A 27,988-nucleotide genomic window follows, 5' to 3' on the forward strand; every position below is an offset into this window, starting at 1 on the left:
GTATTGACTCATTAACATTGAATTCAGGGCTTATAGCTTATACCTGCATGAAGCTTGTCTAATACACATATATTCTTTATAAGGCACATTGCAGTCTTTTTTTTTTTTTTTAACAGAGACAGAGAGAGTCAGAGAGAGGGATAGATAGGGACAGACAGACAGGAACGGAGAGAGATGAGAAGCATCAATCATCAGTTTTTCGTTGCAACACCTTAGTTGTTCATTGATTGCTTTCTCATATGTGCCTTGACCCTGGGCCTTCAGCAGACTGAGTAACCCCTTGCTCAAGCCGGCAACCTTGGGTCCAAGCTGGTGAGCTTTGCTCAAACCAGATGAGCCCGCACTTAAGCTGGCGACCTCGGGGTCTCGAACCTGGGTCCTCCACATCTTAGTCCGACGCTCTATCCACTGCGCCACCGTCTGGTCAGGCACATTATAGTCTTTTTATGCTTAGGAATACTAGATAGTTCTGTAGCATTGTGCTTGTGGGCAATTTTAAACAGCAAAATCACCAACATAAAGCAAAAATCTTGGCACTAACTGTATCTTGAAAAGGATGCTTGTTTACAGTATAAAGGCTGAAACCTCAGATGATAATGTGCACATTTGGCAATTTAAAATTTTCGCAGCTCACTGTGTATCTGTAAATGACCACAAACACACTGTATTGATTTTGGTATTGCAAGTAAATTTTAGCAAATAGATTAATTCATAAATAAGTAATATGTGAAAAGGAAGATTAACTGTAGTTTACATACCCTAAATTCACCCATTTAAAGTGTACAAGTCAGTGTTTTAGATAAATTCAAAAGGTTATGCAAATATTACCACAACCAATTTCAGAACATTTTTATCACCCCAAAAAGTCTTGTACTATTAGCAGCCCTTTTCCCCTCACTCCCACCCCCAGCCCTAGGCAACCACTAATTTACTTTCTGCCTCTAACCTGTGGTGGACCTTTTTTGGGCATTTCATATAAATTGTGCAATATCCGGCCTTTTGTGATTCATTTATTTTATTGCTCATCATGTTTTCAAATTTCATTGACCTTGTAGCATGTAGCAGTACTTCATTCGTGTCCATTGGCTAGTATCCATTTAGCACATTTTATTTATCCATTTATCAGGTGGTGCACATTTGGGTTGTTTCCATTTCTTGGCTAGTTGTGTAATGCTGCTGTGAACGTTTGTGTACAAGTTTTTTGTTGATGATATGTTTTTATTTCTCTTGGGTGTATACATAGGAGTGGAACTCTGGGACATATGCCACTTTGTGCTTAACTTTTTGAGGAAGTGCCACACTGGTTCCCAGAGTGGCTGTGCTATTGTTCATTCCCACTAGCAGTATGTGAGGGTCTAGTTCCCTACATCTTCACCAGCACCTGTCTTTCTAATTATAGCTATGTTAGTGGGTATGAGGATGTATTTCATTGTGGTTTTGATTACATTTTTTTGATGGCTAATGATGAGCATTTTTTCATGTGCTTATTAGCCATTTGTATACCTTCTTTGGAAAACTGTTAGATTCTCTGCCCGATTTGTAGTTGGGTTATTTTGTCTTTTGATTATTTATCGAGTTATGTGAGTTCTTAATTTATTCTACATACAGGTTTTTTATTAGTCCTATGTAGTATAAGAACAGTTTTTAATTTTGATGAAGACCAGTTTATCAATTTTCGGTGTCTGTGTGTATGTGTGTTTGTGTATTTTGATTTTAGTGTCATGTCTAAGAAACCATCGCCTAATCCAAGGTCATAAAGATTTTATGTGTTACTGTAAGAATTTTATGTCTCTTACATTTAGAGCTGTGATTCCCTCTGAGTTAATTTTTGTATATGGGATTAGGTAGGGATACAACTTTATTCTTTTCATGTGGGTATCCAGTTATACTATCACTATTTGTTGAGAAGATTATTCTTACCCATTGAATTTTCTTGGTACTCTTGTCAAAAATCATTTGAGTGTAAATACAAGAGTTTATTTCTGAACTATCATTTCTATTTTGTTGATCTATATATCTGTCCATCTTTATGCTGGTACCACACTGTCTTTTTTTTTAATTTTTATTAATTTTAATGGGGTAACATCAATAAATCAGGGTACATATATTCAAAGAAACACATTGTCTTGATTAATTTGTTTTGTAATAAGTTTTGAAATTGGAAAGAATGAATCCTCCAACTTTGTCTTCTATTTCAAGATCATCTCAGCTATTCTGAGTCCCTTGCATTTTTATAGAAAATTAAGAATTATTTTGTTAATTTATACAAAGAATTCAATTGAAATAAAAAAAAAATCCATTGATTTGAGTTTGGGGAGGATAGGAGGAAAGGAGAAAGAAAGAGAGAGAAGCATCAACTGGTTGTTCCACTTAGTTGTGTACTCATTGATTGCTTCTTGTGCGTACGTGGACTGAGGGTCAAACCTACGACCTTGGCACACCTGGAGGGACGCCTCATCCACTGAACCACCCTGCCAGGACCTCAACTAAATGAAATTTTGATAGTGACTGCATTAAATCTGTTGATCAGTTTGGGAATACTACCATCTTAACAATAGTAAGTCTTCTGAGACATGAACATGAGATACCTTTCTGTTTATTTAGATCTTCTTTAATTTCTCTCAACAATGTTTTTTTAAGTTTCAGAGTTTAAAATTTCCACTTTATTTGTTCAAAATTTATTCCTCGCTTTGGTTGGATAGTCCAGTTGGTTAGCACATCATCCCAATAATCAAAGCTTGCAGGTTTGACACCTAGTCAGGGCACATACAGGAACAGATAGATGCTCTGTTCTCTCTCTCTCTCTCTCTCTCTCTTTCTCTCTTCCTTCCTCTCTGTCTCTAAAGTGAATAAATTTAAAAAAAATATTTCTAACTATTTCTTGGTGGAATTGTAAGTGGATTTTTTTCATTTTCAGATTGTTCATTGTAGGTATATAGAAATACAGTTGATTCTTGTATCTTCAAACTTTCCTGAAAGATAAATTTTAAGCTAAAAAGATATAAATAATTTTAAGCTTTTATTTCTAAAAGTTAGAGATCATAATTTGACCCATATGATGTCCAAGTAGGTATACCAAATTATATCATAAGACTTTCTTAATAATACGTGAGAAATTAGCTCAGTTTCCATGCTGCCATGTCTGTCAATTGTTTATGATATTTTCAGACTCTTCTTCTCAAGAGAGTTGTGTAAATTGAAAATGTTTATATATTTGACACATTAAGGGAGCTGGTATTATATCTTTGATACTATTCCAAGCATGTAAGTGACTACTTTAGAAGAACTTTCATTCTGAACATTTTGATTTGTTATTAGTTAATTTATGTTTTTGACTTGAATCTTTTTCTTTGGTTATTGTTTTTTATTTGGTTAATTTCTTCTGAAATTCTTCCTTTCATTCTTTTTTTACTTTATTCTTTTATGTATATATTTTGGTTTTTTATTCAATTGAACTTAAGGTTGCAGATGAAAAGAATCAATAGATGAAAATATCAAAAGCATACATGGGGCTAGCTTTTGGCAATTTTGTCACTTTTTGTAACTAAACTTTTTAACAGGTTTATGATAAATATCAATCAGGATTGAACACTGAATTCCAGACTTCACTGGCGCTTCAGTTTGGAGTAGATCAAGAAGAGGATAAGAAAGAGGTATGTGATGATCATTGTTTTTGGACACCAGTGTTTCTATTATAACAGTATGTGTGAAATTGGAAATAATTTGTTGTGTCATAATAATTAAGAGATAATACTACAAATTCCATAGTAAAAGGCATAGAAATTACTTTGAACATTATAATAGGTTAAACTTCACTTCTTTGCTCCTAGGATTTAGATACCTTGATGTGACATCAGAGATATGATCTTAGTGAATTTGTTCAGTGATATTTTCAAAATGACTTACTTGAAGAGATTTAATTTATTGCTTCCTTTTTTTCCCCTTTTTAATCCAAAGTTAGTTTAAACCAGCAATTTTTAACACTAGCCATGCTCCAGAATCAGATGAGCTTTTTTCAGATATATATTTTTGTATCTGAAAAGGTAGGGTTGGGGCATCAGTGTTTTTAAAGTACCATGATGATTGTGCTGTATCTTCAGTAATGAGAACTGCTTTTAAGTAGCCTGTGCCCTTAAAAGAGAACATATAAATCTAGAGGTATGAATGTATCACACACATAATAGTAGCACTTGCTTTTATTATACATACTAATTCCCTTTAAAAGTATGATGCTCTTATATTCCTCAGTCCTCCTCTCCTCCCCACCATGTTAGGCTAGGCTTAGAGTATGCTTCTGTGGTATGGTTTTAATTTTGAAAAGTTAAAGTGACTATTGTTATAAAATGGTATTACATTTATTCTGTGGCCCTGCTTCTATGGTACTTACTACTTGGGAGTAATAAATAACAGTATATATTTTATCATCAAATAATAGTCATTTCCTCAAGTGTTGACAAGGGACTATACTAAGGGAAAATTTAATTAGTACTTCTTTCTCTGACTTGACTATAACATCTGATAACTGTGTGCTTGAAAATATAAAGCTCTTGCTGTATGTGATATTATTCTGAGCCACCACAAATAGAAGGAAATTGAGGACTTAGTACCATGTGACTTCTGTATCTGATAGTTTTGTTGTCTAAGTTCTCAAAGGTATTTTTCTTTCCCTTGAAAAGTCCTCTGAGAGCAGAAACTTAACAATTTTAACTTCTTTCCTTTAGCGTCAAAAGCAGTATCTGAGATATAAACGACTTTTCATGGATATTGAAAGAGAACAAGTAAAAGAAGAACAAAGGCAAAAAGAACACAGGAAGAAAATTGCAAAGTGAGTTCTTTGATCCTCATTGTGATCCTTACCTTACCAGTTAAAATGATTTTGGAAGCCAAGTTTTAGAAATATGTAATCAGTTAGTGGTTTTTTTGCCTTCTGATCTATAGTGGAAACAACAATTTCTGATCTGGATAGAAGTATTATTAAATGGTTAAGAGCTATGTATTTTAAATAGACTTTATTTTTTTGAAATAGTTACAGGTTCACAGCAAAGTTAAAGTAGAAAGTACAAAGAGTTCCCATTTGTCCCCTATCTCTACACATGGACTGCCTCTTCCACTGATAACATCCTGTACAACAGTAGTACATTTGTTACAACTGATAAACCCACACGGACACATTATAAGCCATATTTTACATTCAGATTCACTCTTAGTGTAGTAGATTCTTACAGTTTTGACAAATGTATAATGACATGTATCCATCATTACAGTATTGCACAGAATAGTTTCAGTGCCCTAAAAATTCGTGTTCCACCTGTTCATCACTCTAACCTAACCAGGATCCACCCAGCAACCCCCATCTGGGGCCAGTGTTCTGCCCATCTGGGGCCAATGCTCACAACTGAGCTATTTTTAGTACCTGAGGCAGAGGCTCCATGGAGCCATCCTTAGCACCCAGGGCCATCATTGAGCTCAAATCAATCGAACCATGGCTGTGGGAAGGGAAGAGAGAGAAGAGGAAGGGGTGGAGAAGCAGATGGTCACTTTTCTTGTTTCCCTGACCAGAAATTGAACCTGGGACTTCCACATACTATGCTTATGCTCTACCACTGAGCCAACTGGCCAGGGCCAGAGCATATTTACATTTGATAGAAACTGCCAAACTTGCTGTACCATTTTGCATTCTACAAGCAGTGAATGAGGGCTCTTGTTGCTCCATATCATCATCAACATTTAATGTCAGTGTTTTGGATTTTGGCCATACTAATAAGTATTTAGTAGTACTGTATCTCATTTTAATTTGCAAGATGATATATGTAACATCTTTTCATATCCAGTTGACCCTGAAACAATGTAGGAGTTACCGGCACTGACTCCACCGCACAGTTGAAAACCTGCTTATTACTTTTGACTCCCCCAAAACTTAACTCAGTATCTGTGGAAGATTAGTTCTAAGGCCCCTATGGGTACCAAAACTAGTGGACACTCAAATCTCTTATCATATATAGTGGCAAAGAACAATGCACATGGCCTTTGGTAGCCACAGAAAATACTGTTTTCCATCTGTGGTGGTTAAATCCACACATGTAAACCTGGGGAAACAAAAGGGCCTAAAGTATGTTTACTGAAAAATATCTACTTATAAGTGAACCCACACAGTTCAAACCCAGGTTTAAGGGTCAACTGTACTTATTTGTCATTTGCATATCTTTTTTGATAAGATGCCTATTCAGATCGTGAGCCCATCTTTTTAATTCAGTTTTTTTTTTATTGAATTCATTGACACATTAGATAATTAAATAGGTTTCAAGTATACAATTCTTTAATACCACATTTCCCCATGTATAAGTTGCACCCTTTTCAAAAAATTTGGGATCTAAAAACTGGGTGCATCTTATACAGTAGTTGTAGATTTCTTTTACTCGCATTTCTTGCTTTTTTGCACTTGCTTTTGCGCTCATTGTTGAAGACACTGATTCTTCATCAGACACCGATGAGGACAAGCGAATGGGTGGGAGTTATGACAGTGAAGAGGAATTGTATGAATTTTATGATGAATAAAACTTGAGTTCAATAACTTTATGTAATACATTTTTTTTCAAATTTTGGGCCTAAAATTAAGGTGCGTCTTATACATGGGAGCGTCTTATACATGGGGAAATACAGTAGATTATCTGTATATTGTATTGTGTGTTCACCACTTATAGACTAGTCTCCTGTCACCATTTATCCACTTCTTCACCCTCTTCTACCTGTTCCCACCACCCTTTCCTCTGGTAATCAACATCTGATGTCTGTGTCTTTTTTTTTTTTTTGCTTAATCCATTCATTTTGTTTATTAGATTCCACATAGAAGTAAAATATTTTATTTGTCTTTTTCTGACTGGCTTATTTCACTTATCATAACACCATCTAGGTCCATCCTTGATGTCACAAAAGGTAAGATTTCCTTCTTTTTTTTTTTTTTTTTTTTTTTTTTTTAATGGCTGAGGCAGTATTCCATTGTGTCAATGAACCACAGTTTTTTTTATCCACTCATCTACTGAGGGGCACTTAGGCTTTTTCCAAATCTTGGCTATTGTAAATAGTGCTGAAATAAACATAGAGGTGAATATACTCTTTTGAATCAGTATTTTGGGTCTCTGACTATATTCTCAGAAGTGGAATTGCTAGGTCATAAGGCAGCTCCATTTTTAATGTTATGAGGAAACTCCATATTGTTTTTCACAGTGGCTGCACCAATCTGCATTCCCACCAACAGTGTACAAGAGATCTCTTTTTTCCACATTCTTGCCAAAACTTGTTGTTTGTTGATTTATTGATGCTAGCCATTCTGACAGGTGTGAGGTAATATCTCATTGTGTTTTTGATCTGGATTTCCCTGATTAGTGACTTTGAGCATCTTTCCTTCATCTATTGGTCATCTCTGTGTCCTCTTTGGAAGAAGTGTCTTTTCAGGTCCTGTGTCCATTTTTTAATTGGATTGTTTGTGTTTTTAGTGTTTGTTTTGAGTTCTTTATAACTTTTCTATATTAACTTCTTATCAGATATACCACTGGCAGATATGTTCTTCCATTCAATTAGTTGTCTTTTTATTTTGTTGATAGTTTCCTTTGCTATGCAAAACCTCTTTATTTTTTTTTAAATTTTTATTTATTTATTTATTTTTTTACAGAGACAGAGAGTGAGTCAGAGAGAGGGATAGACAGGGACAGACAGGAACGGAGAGAGATGAGAAGCATCAATCACCAGCTTTTCATTGTGCGTTGCAACACCTTAGTTGTTCATTGATTGCCCTCATATGTGCCCTGACCGCGGGCCTTCAGCAGACCAAGTGACCCCTTGCTGGAGCCAGTGACCCTGGGTTCAAGCTGGTGGGCTTTCCTCAACCAGATGAGCCCGCATTCAAGCTCGGGGTCATGAACCCGGGTCCTTTGCATCGCAGTCCGATGCTCTATCCACTGCGCCACCGCCTGGTCAGGCACTATGCAAAACCTTTTTAGTTTGATGTAGTCCCTTTTGTTTATTTTAGTTTTCCTTGTCCAAGAAGATGTATCAGAAAAAAATAATGCTACTAGATATTTTACTGTCTGTATTTTCTTTTAGGATTTTTATGACTTTGAGTCTTATATTTAAATCTTTAACTTATTTTGAGTTTATTCTTGTTTATGGTGTAAGAAGGTGGTCTAGTTTCACTTTTTTGCATGTGTCAGTACAATTTTCCTGACACCGTTTACTGAATAGACTGCCTTTACCCTACTATATGTTCTTTCCTCCTTTGTCAAATTTGCTGAGGCTATAATGGGTGTCTTGTAGTTCTATATTAAATTTTGGAATATTCTGGTTCTGTGAAATATGCCATTGGTATTTTGATAGGAGTTACATTGAATTTATAGATTGCTTCTGATAGTATGGACATTTTAAAGTTGTTAATTCTTCCTGTTCATGAGCATGTGCTTTCATTTATTTGTATCTTCCTTGGTTTTTTCTTAAGTATCTTATAATTTTCCCAGTACAAGTCTTTCACATCCTTGGTTAAATTTATTCCTAGGCACTTTATTTTCTTTGTTGCAGTTGTAAATGGGATTATTTTTTTAGTTTCTCTTTATAATAGTTATTGATGTATAAAAATGGCACCAATTTCTGAATATTTATTTTGTATCCTGCTACTTGATTGAATTCATTTATCAGTTCTTGTAGTTTTTTGGTAGAGTCTGTAGGATTCTCTATATCCAGTATCATGTCGTCTGCAAATAATGACAGCTTTATTTCTTTCTTTGTAATTTGGATGCCTTTTATTTCTTTTTCTTGTCTGATTGCTTTGGCTAGAACTTTTAATACTATGTTGAATAATAGTGGTGAAACTGGATATCTCTGTCTTAATCCTGATCTAAAAGGACATGCTTTTAGTTTTTGCCTGTTGAGTATGATGTTGGCAGTGGGTTTGTCATAGATGGCTTTTATTTTATTGAAGTCTGTTCCCTTTATTCCCACTCTGCTGAGAATTTTTATCACAAATGGGTGCTGGATTTTATTAAATGCTTTTTCTGTGTTTATTGATATGATCATGTGATTTTTATCCTTCACTTTTTTTGTGTAGTGTATCACATTTATTGATTAGTGAATATTGTACCAACCTTGCATCCCTGAAATAAATCCTACTTGATCATGGTGTATGATCTCTTTCATGTATTATTGTGTCCAGTTTGCTAATATTTTCTTGATTTTTTTAGTATCTATGTTCATCAGGAATATTGGCCTCTAATTTTCTTTCTCTGTAGCTTCTTTATCTGGGTTTGAAGTTAGGATAATGCTGACCTCATAAAATGAGCTTGGGAGTCATCCTTCATTTTGAATTTTTTGGAATAATTTCAGAAGGGTAGATGTTAGTTCTTTGAATGTTTAGTAAAATTTACCTGTGAAGCCATCTATTCCAGGACTTCCATTTGCTGGGAGTTTTTTTATTACTGTTTTGATTTCGTGAATTGTAATTGGTCTATTCATATTTTCTTATTCTTCCTGATACAGTCTTGGAAGAGTATATGTTTCTAGGAATTTATCCATTTCACCCAGGTTATGCAATTTATTGGCATATGGTTGTTCGTAATATTTTCTTACAAGCCTTTGTATTTCTGTGGTGTCATTGTTGCTCCTCTGCTTTTATTTCCATTTTATTTATTTGGATTTTCTTTCTTTTACTTTATGAATCTGGTTAAAGGTTTGTCTATCTTGTTTATCTTTTCTAAGAATCAGCTCTTGGTTTCATTGATCTTTTTATTTATTTATTTTTAGTCTCTCTGTCATTTTTTTCTGCTCTAATTTTACTTTTTTTTTCTTTCTGCTTATTCTGGGCTTTGTTTTTTTCTAGTTCTTTTAGCCATAAAGTTAGATTGTTTATTTGAGATTTTAATTTTTCTTTTTAGAGGTAGGCCTGTTATGCTATGAATTTTCTTCTCAGGAATGTTTTTTCCATGTCCCATGAATTTTTAGGTTGTTGTGTATTCATTTTCATTTGTCTCAAGGTAACTTGATTTTTTTTTCCTTGATCTTGTCATTGGCCCATTCATTGTTTAGTAACATATTATTTAGCCTCCATCTGTTTGAGTTGTTTATAAAGTTTTTTCCTTGTAATTGATTTTTAGTTTCATACCATTGCTGTTAGAGATGCTTGATATGATTTTAACCTTCTTGAATTTATTGACTTGTTTTGTGTCCTCACATGTGGTAGAGAATGTTCTGTGTGCCCTTGAAAAAAATGTATATTCTGCTACTTTGAGGTAAAATACTCTTAAATATCAATTAAATTTGTCTGTTCGAGTTGTGGTTTAAGCTGCTGTGTCCTTGTTGATTTTTTGTCTGGAAGATCTACCCATCAGTATCCATGGTATATTAAAATCCCATACTATGACTGTGTTATTATCTATCTCTTCCTTTATGTCCATCAAGATCTTCTTTATATATTTAGGTGCTTCTATGTTGGGTGCATATATCTTAACAAGGGTTATATCTTCTTGTTGGACTAACCCCTTTTCATTATGTAATATCTTTCTCTTTTTTTTGTCTCTTGTTGTAGCCTTTGTTTTGAAATCTATTTTGTCTGATAAAAGGGTTACTAACCCAACTTTTATTTCGTTTCCATTTCTATGGAATATCTTTTTCCATCTCTTCACTTTTTTTTTTTTGTATTTTTCTGAAGCTGGAATCGGGGAGAGACAGTCAGACAAGACTCCCGCATGTGCCTGACCGGGATCCACCTGGCACGCCCACCAAGGGCGATGCTCTGCCCACCAGGGGGCGATGCTCTGCCCCTCCGGGAGGTCGCTCTGCCGCGACCAGAGCCACTCTAGCGCCTGGGGCAGAGGCCAACGAGCCATCCCCAGCGCCTGGGCCATCTTTACTCCAATGGAGCCTTGGCTGCGGGAGGGGAAGAGAGAGACAGAGAGGAAGGAGGGGGTGGGGGTGGAGAAGCAAATGGGCGCTTCTCCTATGTACCCTAGCCGGGAATCGAACCCGGGTCCCCCGCATGCCAGGCCAACGCTCTACCACTGAGCCAACCGGCCAGGGCCCCATCTCTTCACTTTTAGTCTGTGTATATCTTTTGTTCTGAAGTGGGTCTCTTGTAGACAGCATATATGAGTCTTGCTTTCTTATTCATTCAGCTCTTTTTTGGAGCATTCAATCTGTTTACATTTAAAGTAATTATTGATAGGTACTTATTTATTGCCATTTTATTCTTTATACCTATGTTCCTCTCCCCCCCCCCATCTCTTTCTCCCTTTCTTTATTTTTAAAGAAGACTGTATAACATTTCTTGTGATACCGGTTTGATGATAATGAATTCTTTTAGTTCTTTTTTGTTTGTTTTTTGCTTGAGGAGCTCTTTATTTTACCTTTAATTTCAAAATGATAGCCTTACTGGGTAAAGTAGTTTTGGCTGTAGGTCTTTGCTTTTTATCACTTTGAATATTTCATGCTAAGCCCTTCTGACCTGAAGTGTTTCTCTTGAGAAATCAGCTGACACCTTATGGGGGCTCCCTTGGTGGTAACTAACTGTCTTTCTGTAGCTGCTTCTAGCGCCTGGGGCAGAGGCCAAGGAGCCATCCCCAGCGCCCGGGCCATCTTTGCTCCAATGGAGCCTTGGCTGCGGGAGGGGAAGAGAGAGACAGAGAGGAAGGAGGGGGGGGGTGGAGAAGCAAATGGGCGCTTCTCCTATGTGCCCTGGCCGGAAATTGAACCCGGGTCCCCTGCACGCCAGGCCGACGCTCTACCGCTGAGCCAACCGGCCAGGGCCAGTTGAGTCCTTTTTTAAAAAAATAGTTTTATTTAGAAAATTAAATTTAACAGGGTGACATTGGTCAATAAGAGTACATGGGTTTCAGGTGAACATTTCTATAGCATTTGAACTGTTGATTATGTCATATACCTAAAACCCAAAGCCAAATCATTTTTAGTCACCTTATATTTGTCCCTTTTTACACCCTTCCACCCACCCCTCCCCCACATACCTCTACCACTGGTAACCATTTCACTTTTATCTATATCTACAAGTCTCAGTTTCACCTATGTGTGAAAACATACAGTTCTTAGTTTTTTCTGATTTACCTATTTCACACAATACAATGTTCTCAGGGTTCATCCATGTTGTCATAAATGGCAGTATGTCATCATTTCTTATGCCTGAGTAGTATTTCATTTACTATATGTACCACATCTGCTTTACCCAATCCTCTATCGAGGGACACTTTAGTTGTTTTCATGTCTTGGCCACTGAATAATGCTGCGATGAACATGGGGATGCGTGTGTCTTTACGTAGCATTGTTTTCGAGTTTTTTGGGTAGATACCCAGTAGAGGGATTGCTGGGTCATATGGTAGTTCTATTCTTAGTTTTTTGAGGAACCACCAAACTTTCTTCCATAATGGTTGTACTACTTTGAATTCCCACCAGCAGTAAATGAGGGTTCCTTTTTCTCCACAACCTCTCTAACACTTACTACCTTTCTTGTTAATAACAGCCAATCTAAGAGGTATGAGGTGGTATCTCATTGTAGTTTTGTTTTTATTTTTTTATTTTTTTAGGGTGGAAAATTTTTTCTAAATTAATTTTAATGGGGTGACATTAATAAATCAGGGTACATATGTTCAAAGAAAACATCTCTAGGTTATTTTGACATTTGATTATGCTGCATTCCCATCACCCCAAGTCCAATTGTCTTCTGTCACCTTCTAACTGGTTTTCTTTGTGCCCCTCCCCCCCAATCCCCTCCTTCTCCTCCCACCCACCCTGTAACCCCCACACTCTTGTCTATGTCTCTGAGTCTCATTTTTATGTCCCACCTATGTATTTGCATTTCTTGAATAGTGAAGATGAGCATCTTTTTATATATTTGTTGGCCATTTGTATATCCTCTTGGGAGAAGTATCTGTTCCTGTCCTCTTCCCATTTTTTAACTGGATTGTTTGCTTGTTTGTTGCTGAGCTTTGTGAATTCTTTATGTATTTTGGATATTAACCCATTATCGGAGCTGTTGTTTGTAAATATTGTCTCCCATTTAGTTGACTATTTGTTGTTTTGTTGTTAGTTTCTTTTGCTGTGCAGAAGTTTTTGAGTTAGATACGGTCCCATTCAATTATTTTTGCCTTTACTTCCCTAGCCTTTGGGGTCAAATTTATAAATTGTTCACTACTGCCAAGATTCATAAGTTTAGTACCTATGTTTTCTTCTAAATAATTTATTGTTTCAGCTCTTATATTTAGGTCTTTGATCCATTTGGAATCGATTTTTTTGCAGGGGGACAAACTGTAGTCAAGTTTCATTCTTTTGCATGTGGCTTTCCAATTTTCCCAGCACCATTTATTGGAGAGGCTTTCTTTTCTCCATTGTGCATTTCTGGCTCCTTTGTCAAAGATTACAATATATATGTGGTTTTATTTCTGGGCTTTTGATTCTGTTCCATTGGTCTTATGTCTTTTTTTCTGCCAATACCCTGGTGTTTTGGTTATTGTGATGGCTCTGTAATATAATTTGAAGTTAGGTAGTATGATACCTCTGGCTCCATTCTTTTTTCTCAGGATTGTTTTGGCTATTTGGGGTCTTTTATGGTTCCATACAAAGCTGGTGACTTTTTGTTCTATTTCTTTAAAAAATGACATTGGGATTTTGATGAGGATTGCATTAAATTTATATATTGCTTTGGGAAATATGGCCGTTTTAACTATGTTGATTCTCCCAATCCATGACATGGAAGATTTTTCTATTTCATTGTGTCTTTTAAAATTTCTTTTAATAATGTTTTGTAGGTTTCAGTATATAGGTCTTTCACATTTTTTACTAAGTTTATTCCTAGGTATTTTATATTTTGTTGCAATTATAAAAGAAATTGGTTTTTTTAGTTCATTTTTTGAAGTTTCATTGTTGGCATATAGGAAAGCAATAGACTTTTGTATATTGATTTTGTGTCCTGCAACTTTACTGTACTGGTTTATTGTTTCTAATAATTTTATGGTGGAGTCTTTGGGATTTTCTATATACAAGATCATGTCATCTACAAAAAGTTATACCTTTACTACTTCTTTCTTGATATGGATGCCTTTTATTTCTTTCTCTTGCTTGATTGCTCTGTCTAAAAAGTTTCAGAACTTATTCAACTTTTATGTTGAATAAGAATGGAGAGTGGGCAGCCTTGTCTTCTTCCTGATTTTAGAGGAAGACCTTCTTTTATTTTTACCATGTATTGTGATAGCTGATAGTTTGTCATATATGGCCTTTATTGAGGTATTTTCCTTCTATTCCCATTTTCTTGAGTGTTTTAAACATAAAGGGATGTTGTATCTTATTAAATGCCTTTTCTGCATCTATATGATTTTTGTTTTCTGTTTTGTTGATATGGTATATTACATTGATCGATTTACATATGCTGAACCATCCTTGTGCTCCTGGAATGAATCCTACTTGATCATGATGTATTATTTTTTTATTTTTTTTATTTTTTTTGCATTTTTCTGAAGCTGTCAACAGGAAGAGACAGCCAGACAGACTCCCGCATGTGCCCAACCGGGATCCACCCGGCATGCCCATCATGGGGTGGCGCTCTGCACACCAGGGGGCGATGCTCTGCCCATCCTGGGCGTCGCCATGTTGCGACCTGAGGCAGAGGCCACAGAGCCATCCCCAGCGCCCGGGCCATCTCTGCTCCAATGGAGCCTTGGCTGCGGGAGGGGAAGAGAGAGACAGAGAGGAAGACGCAGCAGAGGGGTGGAGAAGCAAATGGGCGCTTCTCCTGTGTGCCCTGGCTGGGAATCGAACCTGGGTCCTCCGCACACTAGGCCGACGCTCTACCACTGAGCCAACCGGCAGGGCGATGTATTATTTTTTTAATGTGTTGTTGTATTCGATTTGCTAGTATTTTGTTTAGGAATTTTACATCTGTAGTCATTAGAAATATTGGTCTATAGTTTTCTTTTGTTTCTTTGTCCTTGCAAGGTTTTGTTATCAGGGTTATGTTGGCCTCATAAAATGTGTTAGGGAGTTGTAGTTGAGTTTTGAATGTTGTTGGCTCTTTTTTGGATGGGGATAGACCTTGATTTATAAGGATAGACCTTGATCCACTGTGCAGTATATTAGCTACTATGCAGGTGCTTTTCCCTAAGGTGCAATTGTTCCAAAAAGGTTCTGGTGCTTGCAGGGACACCCCCCCCCCCCAGTATGCCACTTGTGTTGCTAGTTGTATTGGTTCTGGGTTCCCTCAGGCAGGGTTCCAGTGCAGGTTACTGTCAGATACTGCTTGTAACTGGCCTTGGGCTGTCTTTCTGGAGATACTACACAGTCTACTCTTTCTGGCTTCCTCTCCTAGGCCTGGGCATGCATGGTAGGAGCTATAAGAGTTGACTTCCTCCAGCTCTGAGCTGAGGGCAGATCAGTAAGAGGTCCAGGGCATCCTGCGTTCTGCCTCTACGTCTTGGCTACTCCACCATCCCCTGAGGTTGTCTGATAATTGTCAAGAGCTTTCCACAACAAAACTGTAGAGTGGGCCTAGGCTGGCCATAAGCTACAGATTCTTCCCAGCACGAGCTTTATAAGGCAGGGCAATTGGTGTTGGGAGGATGGGGCTAGTGGGATGCTACTTGGTGACAGCACAGTCAGGCACTCAGTGGCAGAAAAGTAGCCCCTATTCCACAGCCATACCACTCAGCCTCTCTAGCCCTACCTTCCCCAGGAGTAGCAAAACTCAAGTTCAGGTTGGGTGTAGCCAGTTGGCCCCTCTGTGGGAGTAAGGTCATCAGGGAAGAGCCCCCAGGAGTCAAAAGAATAGGTCAAAAGTGTTTCCCATTGGAGGGGTAGCCCTGGCTGAACTTGTAGGGGAGGTAAAATTCCCCCTTCCCCCTCACTATAACTGCACAATCCAGCACCTGTCTTGAGTCCCAGACAAGAGTCCAAAGGTCCCAGCTTTGCACAGTGCAGTCTGATATCCCTGTGGGTTTGAGCTAAGGAGGGTAAGGCCACCCAATATGGAAATGACTCACCAAGTGAATTACCAGGTATATGTGTGACAGGGAGTGTAGTGGAAGTAGGTGGGCACAGGCCATGTGTGTACAGGAAACAGGGAAAAATGGCCCTGTTATACAGCTGCAAAGCTAAATAACTGTATCTTCTCCAAGAGCGTCTTCAGAAAGAGAGCGAACCAAAGGTCCCTGTTGAGTGAAAACAGACCTTTCTTTAGGACTCAAGCTTGGCAGTATGGTGCTGCCAGTAGTTGGAGGACCAGGCTAGTGCACTCCCCAGGCTGGTGCTGTAAGAATAGGAGCTCTTGACCCTGGGAACATCGCTTCTGAGGGCAGTGTGGGATAGACTCAGCACAGGGACCTCACTGTGTAATGCTCCAGATTTCTTCTTGGGGCCAAGCCACCCAGATCTTCTTTTTATGACTCCTATATTCCCTGGATCGCCTTCTCTCTACCAGTGTCCTGGATGAGTTTCTGAGAGCAAGATGCTGGGCACTGTCCCTTTAAAAGAGCACCTGGATTTCTAGCAACTCCCTTCCATTTCAGGCTGACAGAGTCCCCACTAATTTTCACAGCCAGATGCTACACAGGCTCCTCTTCCCAGCTCTGGTTGGGATCTCTGTGTGGAATTGAGACCTCCATGCTCTTCAGGAGGAACTTTTGCAGCTGAGAATTTCTCTGGATTTTCAACCACTTCATGCAGGTGCAAGGGGTCAGCTCTTTCTGCATCTCCGTACTTCTTAACAGTCCCTACGTGGCTTCTTCTGTAAATCCTTGGTTATAATACTTCTGCTCAGTTAGCCTTCCATTGGTTATTCCAGTTCATTGCTCTATAACTTACCTATAAATCCAGTTTGGCACCCAGAGGAAATGAATATAGGTTCCACCTACTCCACGTTCATCTTGGAATCTCTCAATTGAGTTTTCTTATTCTTTTTTTTTTTTTTTTTTTGCATTTTTTTTTTGTTTGTTTTTTGCATTTTTTCTGAAGCTGGAAACAGGGAGAGACAATCAGACAGACTCCCGCATGCGCCCGACCGGGATCCACCCGGCACGCCCACCATGGGGCGACGCTCTGCCCACCAGGGGGCGATGCTCTGCCCATCCTGGGCATCGCCATGTTGCGACCAGAGCCACTCTAGTGCCTGGGGCAGAGGCCACAGAGCCATCCCCAGCGCCCGGGCCATCTCTGCTCCAATGGAGCCTTGGCTGCGGGAGGGGAAGAGAGAGACAGAGAGGAAGGCACACGGAGGGGTGGAGAAGCAAATGGGCGCTTCTCCTGTGTGCCCTGGTCGGGAATCGAACCCGGGTCCTCCGCACGCTAGTCCGACGCTCTACCGCTGAGCCAACCGGCCAGGGCGAGTTTTCTTATTCTTGAGTTTTAAGAGTCTTTGTATATTTTGGATAATAGCTTGTTATCAGATGTGTCTTTTGCAAATATACTTTACTAGTTTCTGGTTTAAATTCTCATTGTCTTGACATTGTCTGTCAGAGTACAGAAGTTTTTAATTTTAATGAAGTCCAGCTAATAATTCCGTCATGGATCATGCCTTTGGTGTTGTATTGAAAAAGTCATTGCCATACCCAGTCACCTAGGTTTTTTTCTATGTTTTCTTCTAGGAATATTGTGGTTTTGTGTTTTATATTTAGTTCCATGATCCATTTTGAGTTAATTTTTGTGAGGAGAGTAATGTCTGTGTCTGGATTTATTATTATTACTATTTTTGCACATGAATATTCAGTTGTTTCTGCACCATTTGCTGAAAAGACCATCTTAACAAATATTAGTAAACCAAATACAACAAAATATTAAAAAGATCATACACGGTGATCAAGTGGGATTTATTCCAGGTTTGCAAGGTTGGTACAACATCCAGAAATCAATAAATGTGATACACCACAGAAGCACAATGAAGGATAAAAAATACATAATGATACCAATAGATGCAGAAAAAGCATTTGATAAAATCTAGCACCCATTTATGATAAAAGCTTTCAACAAAGTGGGAATAAAGGGAACATACCTTTATATAATAAAGGCCATATATGATAAACCAACCCACAACCACTATCATACCCAACAGGCAAAACCTAAAAGCATTTCCCTTAAGATAAAGAACAAGACAAGGATGTCCAATTTTACCACTGTTCAACATAGTACTAGAAGTTCTAGCCACAGCAATCAAACAAGAAGTAGAAATAAAAGACATCCACTTTGGAAAGGAAGACATAAGGCTGTTATTATTTGCAGATGACATGCTAGTGAATATAGAGAATCCTGTAGACCCCACCAAAAAAATACTAGAACTGATAAATGAATTCAGTCAAGTAGTAGGATACAAATAAATATTCAGAGATCAATTGCATTTTTATATACCAATAATGAACTTATCAGAAAGGAAAACTAAGAAAACAATCAATTCACAATTGCTTCAAAAAGAATAAAATACTGAGGAATAAATTTAACCAAGGATGTGAAAGACCTGTACTCGGAAAATATAGGACACTGAAGAAAGAAACTGAAGAAGATACAAATACTTGAAAGCACATACTGTGTTCATGAATAGAAAGAATTAATATGAACACAGTGTCCACAGTACCCAAAGCAATCTATAGATTCAGTAGTGCAGTTTGTATCAAGATACCAATGGCTTATTTCACAGAACTAGAACCAGTATTCTAAAAATTCATATGGAACCACCAAAGACCGTGGATAGCAATAGAGATCTTGAGAAAGAAGAACAAAGTTGGAGGATTACTACAAGGCCATAGTAATCAAAACAGCATTGTACTATCATAAAAACAGACATATGGATCAGTAGAACAGAATAGAGATCCCAGAAATAAACCCATTCCTTTATAATCTATTAATATGTAACAAATGAGGCAGGAACATACAATGGGGTAAAGGCAGTTATTCAATAAATGGGGTTGGGAAAATTGTACAGATACATGCAAAAAATGAAATTAGACCACCTTCTTACACTATGCACACACACATATACACTCACACATAATGTAATTATGTGAGATGATGGAAGTATTAACTAAATAACCTTGTGATAATCATTTCACAGTATATATGTATTATAAAATTATCACATTGTGCACCTTAAAGTTGTACAATGTTATTTATCTTCATAAAGTTGGGGTGGGGCAGTGTGAGTTCCAAGGTGAGGACGTCCCCTCTCATCCAGGTGACTGATTCTGCATTTATTCAGCAAATGTTAATTTGGTGTTTTTCATATTCTGGTACTGTTGTAGGCATAGGTAATACAAAAATAAGTAAAATGTGTTTTTTTTCTTGAAGAACTCATAATCTAAGCTTAATGGGAGGACAATTATATACATATTAATAATATAATTAATATAATAGAAAGAGTAGGTACAAAGTCCCTGAGAGCAAAGATAAGGGATTACTGATCCAGTCTGGAGGGTTAGAGAAATTACAGTTCAGTTGGGCATAGATGAATAAGTGTGTGTTTATCAGAGATGCGGATAAGGATGGCTAAGTATAAAAATCAAAGGAAATTGAATCAAGGTGGAAGAAAATAAGAAATAAAATTCTTGCAGAGTTTTATAATATGTACTTTTCTTTTTTTCTTTTTCTTTTTTTTTTTGCACAGTGAGAGATGCGTTTTACTTTGCTCTCCAGTATACAGACACACTACAAGTGTGTTTAATTTTTTTTTTTTTTGTATTTTTCTGAAGTTAGAAGAGGAGGCAGTCAGACAGACTCCCACATGCGTCCAACTGGGATCCACCTGGCATGCCCACCAGGGGACGATGCTTTGCCCATCTGGGGCATTGCTCTGTTGCAGCTAGAGCCATTCTAGCGCCAGAGGCAGAGGCCATAGAGCCATCCTTAGCGCTTGGACCAGCTTTGCTCAAATGGAGCCTTGGCTGCGGGAGGGGAAGAGAAAGATAGAGAAAAAGGAGAGGGGGAGGGGTGGAGAAGGAGATGGGTGCTTCTCCTGTGTGCCTTGACCAGGAGTCAAACCTGGGACTTCCACACCCCAGGCCAATGCTCTACCGCTGAGCCAACCGGCCAGGGCTATAATATGTACTTTTCAACTTCAGAATAAACATTATGGAGAGCCTACCATATGCTAGGCACTGTACTATATGTCAAGAATGTAAACTTTGAATATGTGGTGTGGTAGTGGTTTATAGCACAGATTTAGAATAAAATAAACTTGGATTTGAATTTACACTTATTACCTGTGTAACCTTGCACACATTTCTTTACCACTGAGATAGCCTATTTTCTACCTCCCAGTTTATTGAGATATTATTGAAGTTCAGCATTGTGTAAGTTGAAAGTATATAGCATAATGATTTGACTTACATATATTGTGAAATGATTACTGCAATTAGTTTAGTTAACACCCATTATCTCATGTAGATACAGGTAAAAAAAGTTTTTCCCTTATGATGAAAACTCATAGAATCTACTCTCTTTTTGTAAATTATTATTAATTAAATTTACTGGAATGACACTGGTTTGCAAAACCTTACATGTTTCCAGTGTACAACTCAATATAACACCACCACCTGCATACTGTATTATGCACCCTTCATCCCAAGCAAAGTCTTTTTCCACCCCCATTTTCCTTCCTTTGCCCACCTCCTCTTTGCCCTCACCCCTTTTCCCTCTGGCTATTGTCATCCTGTATTTTGTCTGTGTTTCTGTGTTACGTTTATATATTTTTTGGATAATCTTTTCACCTTCTTTCATCCAGTTCCCTCTTCCCCCATGCCTCTGACAGCTGTTTGTTCCATGTGTCCATGCCTCTATTTCTGTTTTGTTCATTTGTTTACTGTGTTCATTAGATTCCACATATAAGTGAGATCGTATGGTATTTGTCTTTCTCTGCCTGGCTTATTTTACTTAGCATAATGATCTCCAGGTCACCTCATCCATGCTGTTGCAAAAGGCAAGATATTTTTTATTATGGCCGGCCACCTTTCACATATACCATACATAAGTATTGACTATAATCATCATGTTGTACATTATATTCTTAGTACTTTAAATTTTTTTTAATTAAAATTTAGTTGGCACAGAATATAAAATGAGGGCTATAATACCTGTTTCCTAGGTTGCTGATGGAATTAAGTGGAGAAATGTATATAAGGTACTTAACACTGTGTCTGGCATTTAATCAAATCACTGTAAATAATACTTGTTACTACATGATGATAATGGTGATGATTTTGATGATAGTGTTGGTGATGAAGATGGTGGTGAATAGGATAAACACCAAGGGAGGCCAGGCAAGTAGAGAAAAGGCAACAAAAAGAATAATAATAATGACACATGGAAAGTGAGACAGGAACACTTTAGGAAGGTCAAGAAAGGCTTTGTAGATAAGTTAACACTCAAGCTTGGTCTTGAAGGATGAGTTGGTATATCTGGAAAACAAAAAACATGGGATGGCCTGACCTGTGGTAGAACAACAGATAGAGTGTTGACTGGGAATGCTGAGGTAATCAGTTCGAAACCCTGGACTTGCCCAGTTAAGGCACATACGAGAAGCAACTATTACTATGAGTTGATTCTTCCAGCTTTGCCCCTCCCCTTTCTCTAAAATAAAACAATAAGTAAAAAAGCATAGGGTGCTACACTTGCAGAAGTGGACTGGCAGAGAGGCAGGCTATAACAAAGCTATTGAAATATTTTATGAGAGAATACTTATGATCTGATTTGCATTTTAGGAAGATCACCCAGCAGCAGGGGAAGTAATGGTGTGGAGAGGATAGAAAAACAAAACAGTTCATTTGAGAAGTTATAGTAGTAATGTAGGAGATGATGAGGGTATTGGAACAGAGAGTCATATATTTTAGAAATATAATCCATAGGACTTAATGACTAGTTGGGTTTGGTGTTGAGAGAGGAGTCAAACGTAGTTTCTAACTTTCTTCTTGGATAACTGAATGAATGGTAATACTATTAACATAGATAGGGAATGCTGAGAGAACAGAATTGACAGGCAGCAAGGGAATTCAGTTTTGGACATTAAATTTGAGAAGCCTATGGAATGTTAACAGAGGGCTGACTTACATACATTTGGAAATAAGGAACTGGAGTTCTGGGAGCAACAGGAACTAAATTTTCAGTATATGTTTCAACATGAATTTGGACTAAGCACAGGATTATTGCTAGGAACAGAGAAACAAGCAGAGCTTTTGTTAGTCTTCAGAAACTGAATTAACAAGATTGGAGATTTAAGGGGTCTCAAACACTTTGATTTCTTCTTAAGACACTTGTATAAGTCTAAATTTGTGCTGAAAAAGAAGGCTGAAGGGCTAAGTTGAAAACATCTGGAAAGAAGAGAAAAACTTTCTGTAATCTTGAAGTGCTGAGGAGATGTAGAGTTCAAGACCCACTGGAGAGAATTAGTGAAACGAAGACCCAAAGTATCAGGCTCTTAGTTGATAGCCATGAAGAGTTCTACACTAAGATGGTCTAGGGACTTTTGGTCAAGATGGCAGAGTAGATAAATGCTATGCTTACCTCCTCCCACAACCACATCAGAATTACAACTAAATTATAGAACAGCCACCCTTGAGAACCACCTGAAGACTAGCTGAGCAGAACCTCTATAACGAAGGATATAAAGAAGCCATGATGAGACTAGTAGGAAGGGTGGAGATGGAAGATGAGCTGATCTTCTACCCACATGTATTGGTTAAGAATGGGGGAGGATGTCTTGGCTATGCTGGTCTCTCCTGAGGAGTGAGGGGTCTCAGCTACACACTAGGCTACCCATCCCAGGCCAGCAAGGCCAGGAAGAAGTCTCCATATCTGGCTGTGAGAATCAGTGGACATTCCATCTAGGTGAGATGGAGGGTTGCTTGAGTTCCAGGCATTTCTCTTAAAAAGACCCATGCACAGACTTACTTACTGATGGATTCACTTGCTTTAAGTTCCAGCACTGAAGCAGCAGCTCAAAAAGTGCCAGGGACATAGGAGGAACTGAGTTGTCTGGTTTTAGGATGAACACTGGAGGGGCAGCGCTATCTGGGACTAAAGTGCTGTGTTCCTTTGTTGAGCCCTATTCCCACAGAGCCAACAGGCAGGTGCCATTGTTTCTTTGCTGAGCCTTCCACCATCCCATCCTGTAGACTCAAACAGGCAGCAAATCTGAGTCTCCATCAAATTTGCCCTGCCCTAGTGATTCCCTAAGAAATCTCCTCACTCAACTCATGCATAGGTCAGAACCTCTTTCTGACTCTTACACAGAAGTGGCCTACATCTGCATGTGCTGTGGACTTTCATAAAATTTCTGAAAAGTTCAAAAACCCCTTATAAGCAGAGGCTGGCCTCAGTGTGCCTTGTACCTCTTGTTAACTCCTAGACAAGCACTAGTGGCAGCAGGTCTCGGGCCACAGCATAACCTCTCCCAGGCATTTCCAAGCAAAGCACAGTCAGTTACCAATGCACATATCTGTAATTCCTACCAGCTGGACCCAGGAAGGGTGTAGACAATGACTCTGGCCTGGTCCTACACCTGAGCCACTTCTAAAAGGCCCCAAAATCATCACATTTGATGGCAAGCTTTGGACCACACCAGAATACCACCCAGTTAGCTCCACACATTATATACCCAAAGGATGATCTCTGTAGGCACCAGAGTCCCACTGCAGCGAATCCCACTCAATGGGGTTAGCCCCACAGAGTGCCATATACACAGCTGACCTATACTATAGTCATAACCAGTCCATACAGCCAGTCAGCTGAGGGTAAATCCTGTGCACTGACATGCCAACAGTAATCCAGGCTCAGCTACAACAGGAGGGCACACACAACCCACCCAAGGGACACCCCTGGAGTATGCAGCTCAGGTGACCAGGGAAACCTTGTTACTCTGATCCAGAGGACACCTACTACATAAGGCCACCCTGCCAAGACTGGGAAAAGTGCCCCTATCTATCTATACATAGAAACAAACACAGGGAGATACTCAAAATGAGGAGACATAGAAACATGTCCCAAAAGGGAAAAACTCCAGAAAAATAACTAAATAAAATGGAGGCAAGTAATCTACCACATGCAGAGTTCAAAATCACTGTTATAAGGATGTTCAATAAACTTAGAGAAAGACTAGATGATGTCGGTGAGAACTTATAAAGAGAAAGAAACCTTAAAAAAAGCAGTCAGAAAAAGAATACAGTAATTGAAATGAATATATTAGGTGGACTCAACAGCAGATTAGATGAAATAGATCATAGAATTAGTGATCTGAAGACAAGGTAACAGAAAACACCCAGTTGGAACTGCACAAAGAAAATAATGATTGATTGATTTTAGGGAGAGAGAGAGATATATCAATTTGTTTCAGTCACTTTGCATTCATTGGTTGATACTTGTATGTGCCTTGATGGGGGATCAAGCCTACAAGCTTGGTGTATCAGGATGATGCTTCAGCCAAATGAGCTACCCAGCCAGGTTAAAAGAATTTTTTAAAATGAGAACAGTTTAAGGGACCTCTGGGACAACATGAAGGGTAACAATATTTAAATCATAGAAGTACGGAAAGAGAAGAAAGAGAGCAAGAGGTTGAGAACCTACTTGAAAAAATAATGACTAAAATTTGTCTAACCTGTTGAAGGATATAGACGTACAGTTCCAGGAAGCACAGTCCCAAACAAGATGAACCCAAATAGGCCCACATGAAGACATACTGTAATTAAGGTAGTAAAGGTTAAAGGCAGAATCTTAAAAGCAGCAAGAGAAAAGCATTTACCTCCAGAGAAGCTCCCATAAAACTGTCAGCTAATTTCTGAACACAAACTTTGCAGGTCAGAAGGAATTGGCGTGATATATTCAAAGTGATGAAAAGCAAAGACCTATATCCAAGAGTATTTTGCCCAAGACTGTCATTTAGAATCAAGGGAACATAAAGAGCTTCCCAGAAAAGAAGAAGCTAAAGGAGTTCATTGCCACCAAACCAGTATTACTAGAAATGTTAAAGGGTCTTCTTTAAGAAGAAGAAAGGGAGAGAAAAAAAAAGGAACATAATTAAGAATAAATGGCAATAAATAAAATCACTTTAAATGTGAAAGGATTTTTAAAAAGACCCATATATATGCATTCTACAAGAGACCCACTTGAGATCAGAAGGCATACAGAGTCTGAAAATAAAGGGATGTAAAGTACAGCAGGGGGATCTAGTCAGTAATATTATAGTAACTGTTGGTGCCAGGTGGGTACTGGAAACTTTATGGGCAACACTTTGTAAAGTATATGATTGTCTAAGTATTATGCTGTACACCTGAAACTAATACAAATAATACTGACTGTAAACTCTAATTGAAATTATTTTTAAAAAAAGTAAAAAGGACTAAAAATTAGTTTTAAATTTCTATCTCAAGAAGCTAGGAAAACAGCAAATCAGACCAGAAGAAAGCAGTCATAAAGAGCAGAAATCAGTGAAATAGAAAATAAATGTATGATGGAGAAAATCAATAAAGCCAAAAATTGGTTCTTTGAAAATGTAGTTTTGCAAAGTATATATATTTTTACTAATCAATAAAAAGACAAGAGAAACTGCAATTTATCAATATTAGGAATGGAAAGGAGCCATTACTGCAGAGCCTAGAGATATTAAATATATTGTGAATAGCTTTACACTAAAGATTTGATCATTTTGATATGACAGATAAAATCTTTTTAAAAAATGAAAATGGATGAAAGAAGAAATAGAAATCTGAGTAATCCCATATCTCTTAAAGGAATTAAGTTAATTATTTAAAAATTTAGGTTCAGGTCCAGGCTCAGTTGTCTTTTCAAGCAGATTCTTTCCAAATATTTAAGGGAAAAAGTATTGCCAAGTTTTAAATAAACTATTCTAATTTCTCAGGTGAACATTAGTGTAAAAGTGCCAAGTAAAATATTAGCCCGATGACCTTTGTTGAAGAGCATTACTGAAGGCCCCGTCCTTGGAGCTTCTGCCTGAGCTTTTGCCTCCTGCCCCAGGGCAGCTTCTTCAACATCCCGAACTTCCCCTAAGCCATGGACTCACTGAAAAGAAAGCTTTCTGCTTACAGCACTGATGATGAAAAAGTGACTAAAATAAAACATTCCAAGAGATTACTAATTGTCTTTGGTTGGTGGAAATAAATAATTTTTTCTAGTCTTTTTGCATTTCTTAATTTAAAAAAGTTTTTGTTTTTTTAAAAATCATTAGTATATTTGACTTTGGGAACCTGAGCAATATTTGCATTGTAAGGGGCCCCTCGCTGCTGAATGTCGTGTTTATTTTGCAATAGAGAGTATAAGGACTTCTAAAATATTTATATGGTCAATCCACTAGGGAGAATTGTTTTCCTGTGATGTGTTTAATAATTCCTTTGATATGTTTTTATTCTCAGATGCTTTCTTTTTCTGTTGAGATATGTTATAATACTGTTGTCCTTAAAACAACTTGACAAAAACTGTTGCAATAAAAAAAATGTGGGTGTGTATGTGTGTTTTGGTTTGGGATAGAGGAGGCTTGGAAAAATTCTCATGAAGTTGTCTAGGGTAGCTTTTCGGCAGGATTCTATTTAAATATTTTGAGGATCTTTTCTGTTCCTAATGTTCTTTAGGATAAAATTATATAATCTCCCTGGATAACAGTTTAAGAATCTAAGGATGTTGACTCTCAGCAGTTCATTCCTATATGTAGACCATATTAGTCTTACTATTAGCTAGGTTCATAAGGCAAAAGATAGAATGGAAATTTAGTTAAGTTCATTCAACTGAAGCCAAGACACCCTTGCTATGGTTATTTTATGTCTAACCTAAACCTTCTTATGACACGTCTACCACATGGCACAGTCAATGGGGAATCCTTTTTTAGCTGTGCTGTTGACCTTTTTTGAAAGCTTTTCTGCCTAAGGCTTTTGTTTTATTGCCATTTTCTCAATGCATAATCTTTTTCTTCTTGGATTTATTATGCTTGACCCTAGAAAATACATGAAGTTTTCTCTTACAGATAGTTTCAGAAAATTAAATCTTGTTGACAGTTTACAAAAATTATTTTTGACTTTTTTCTGATTGAAACTAAATCATTTATGTCTTCTTTTGCATGGAGGTTATATGATTTAACTTAAAAGCTCTTTAGCAGCATTTTAAAATATACATCTGCTTTCTAAACAGAAACTGTTACAAGCTGCTTTATCCTCATTCAGTTATAATAAGAATCAAAAGATATACTTTTATTCACTTATTTAGCAGCTATTAAGCATCCGTTAACTGTTAAGACATGATGCTAGACTTTAGGGATGCAAAAAATGAAAGACATGATCTCACTTTTCAGGAATCTTACTAGATATATTTTACTGACTAATGGGGAGGCAGGTAAACGAACAGATAATTACAATACCATATATTAAGTAGCTATATAACAAGGTAGTATAGCATGTCATTAAAAACATGGAAAGATATGTATTCAAGTCTCTGCTCTGCTGGCTACCAGCTCTGTGACTTTGAAAGTTACATCTATGAGCCTATTATAAAGGATTATTATCATAATGCAGTGGTTCTTAAACTTTTTGAAGTCGAGGCACATTTAAAATCCTACAAATAATTGTAGGCACACTATATACAAATTTCTGAGAAATAGGTTATAATAATTAACTCAAATATTAAAGAAAAAATATAAAGTCCAAGCGTGCTTTTATGGTAATTAAACTAAATATGACAAAATTAAATTTATTGACATTAAAAAATATTTTTGTTATATTTTTTGAGTTATGCTTTTTAGAATTCATAAAAAGGGGTTAAGAAATTAAAAAATGACAATAAAGTTATCTTTTTATATATATAGATACATTCTTAGTAAGATTTAGTAAATTTGGCAGGTCCTGGTGCGAATGTGTTAAGTTTTTTCTTTCTTGTGTTTATGAGAAACATGAGCCTGATGTGTCCTACCAATTTCTTCAATGTTTGGGCATATATATGAAAGGCAAACTCTCATTTCCTTGTCAATACATTGAAGAATTCC

General features: G+C 37.5%; 1 protein-coding gene across 6 annotated transcripts in view; it reads left to right on the forward strand.

The window, feature by feature from the left end:
* The window catches only part of CCDC15 (coiled-coil domain containing 15), a 97,683-nt gene that overhangs the window by 44,088 nt on the left and 25,607 nt on the right, over nt 1-27,988 (forward strand). For 4 of the 6 annotated variants that reach the window (XM_066254991.1, XM_066254989.1, XM_066254988.1 and 1 more), the window contains 2 exons: nt 3,561-3,653; nt 4,722-4,825. In XM_066254991.1, coding sequence (XP_066111088.1) covers nt 3,561-3,653; nt 4,722-4,825 — 197 coding nt within the window. Of the gene's footprint in view, nt 1-3,560; nt 3,654-4,721; nt 4,826-6,910; nt 6,934-25,861; nt 26,026-27,988 lie in introns of those variants that run through there. The other 2 variants (XM_066254992.1, XM_066254993.1) reach the window with 2 other exon arrangements.

This window comes from Saccopteryx bilineata, chromosome 2, assembly GCF_036850765.1.
Source record: "Saccopteryx bilineata isolate mSacBil1 chromosome 2, mSacBil1_pri_phased_curated, whole genome shotgun sequence".
NCBI classification, from domain to species: domain Eukaryota; kingdom Metazoa; phylum Chordata; class Mammalia; order Chiroptera; family Emballonuridae; genus Saccopteryx; species Saccopteryx bilineata.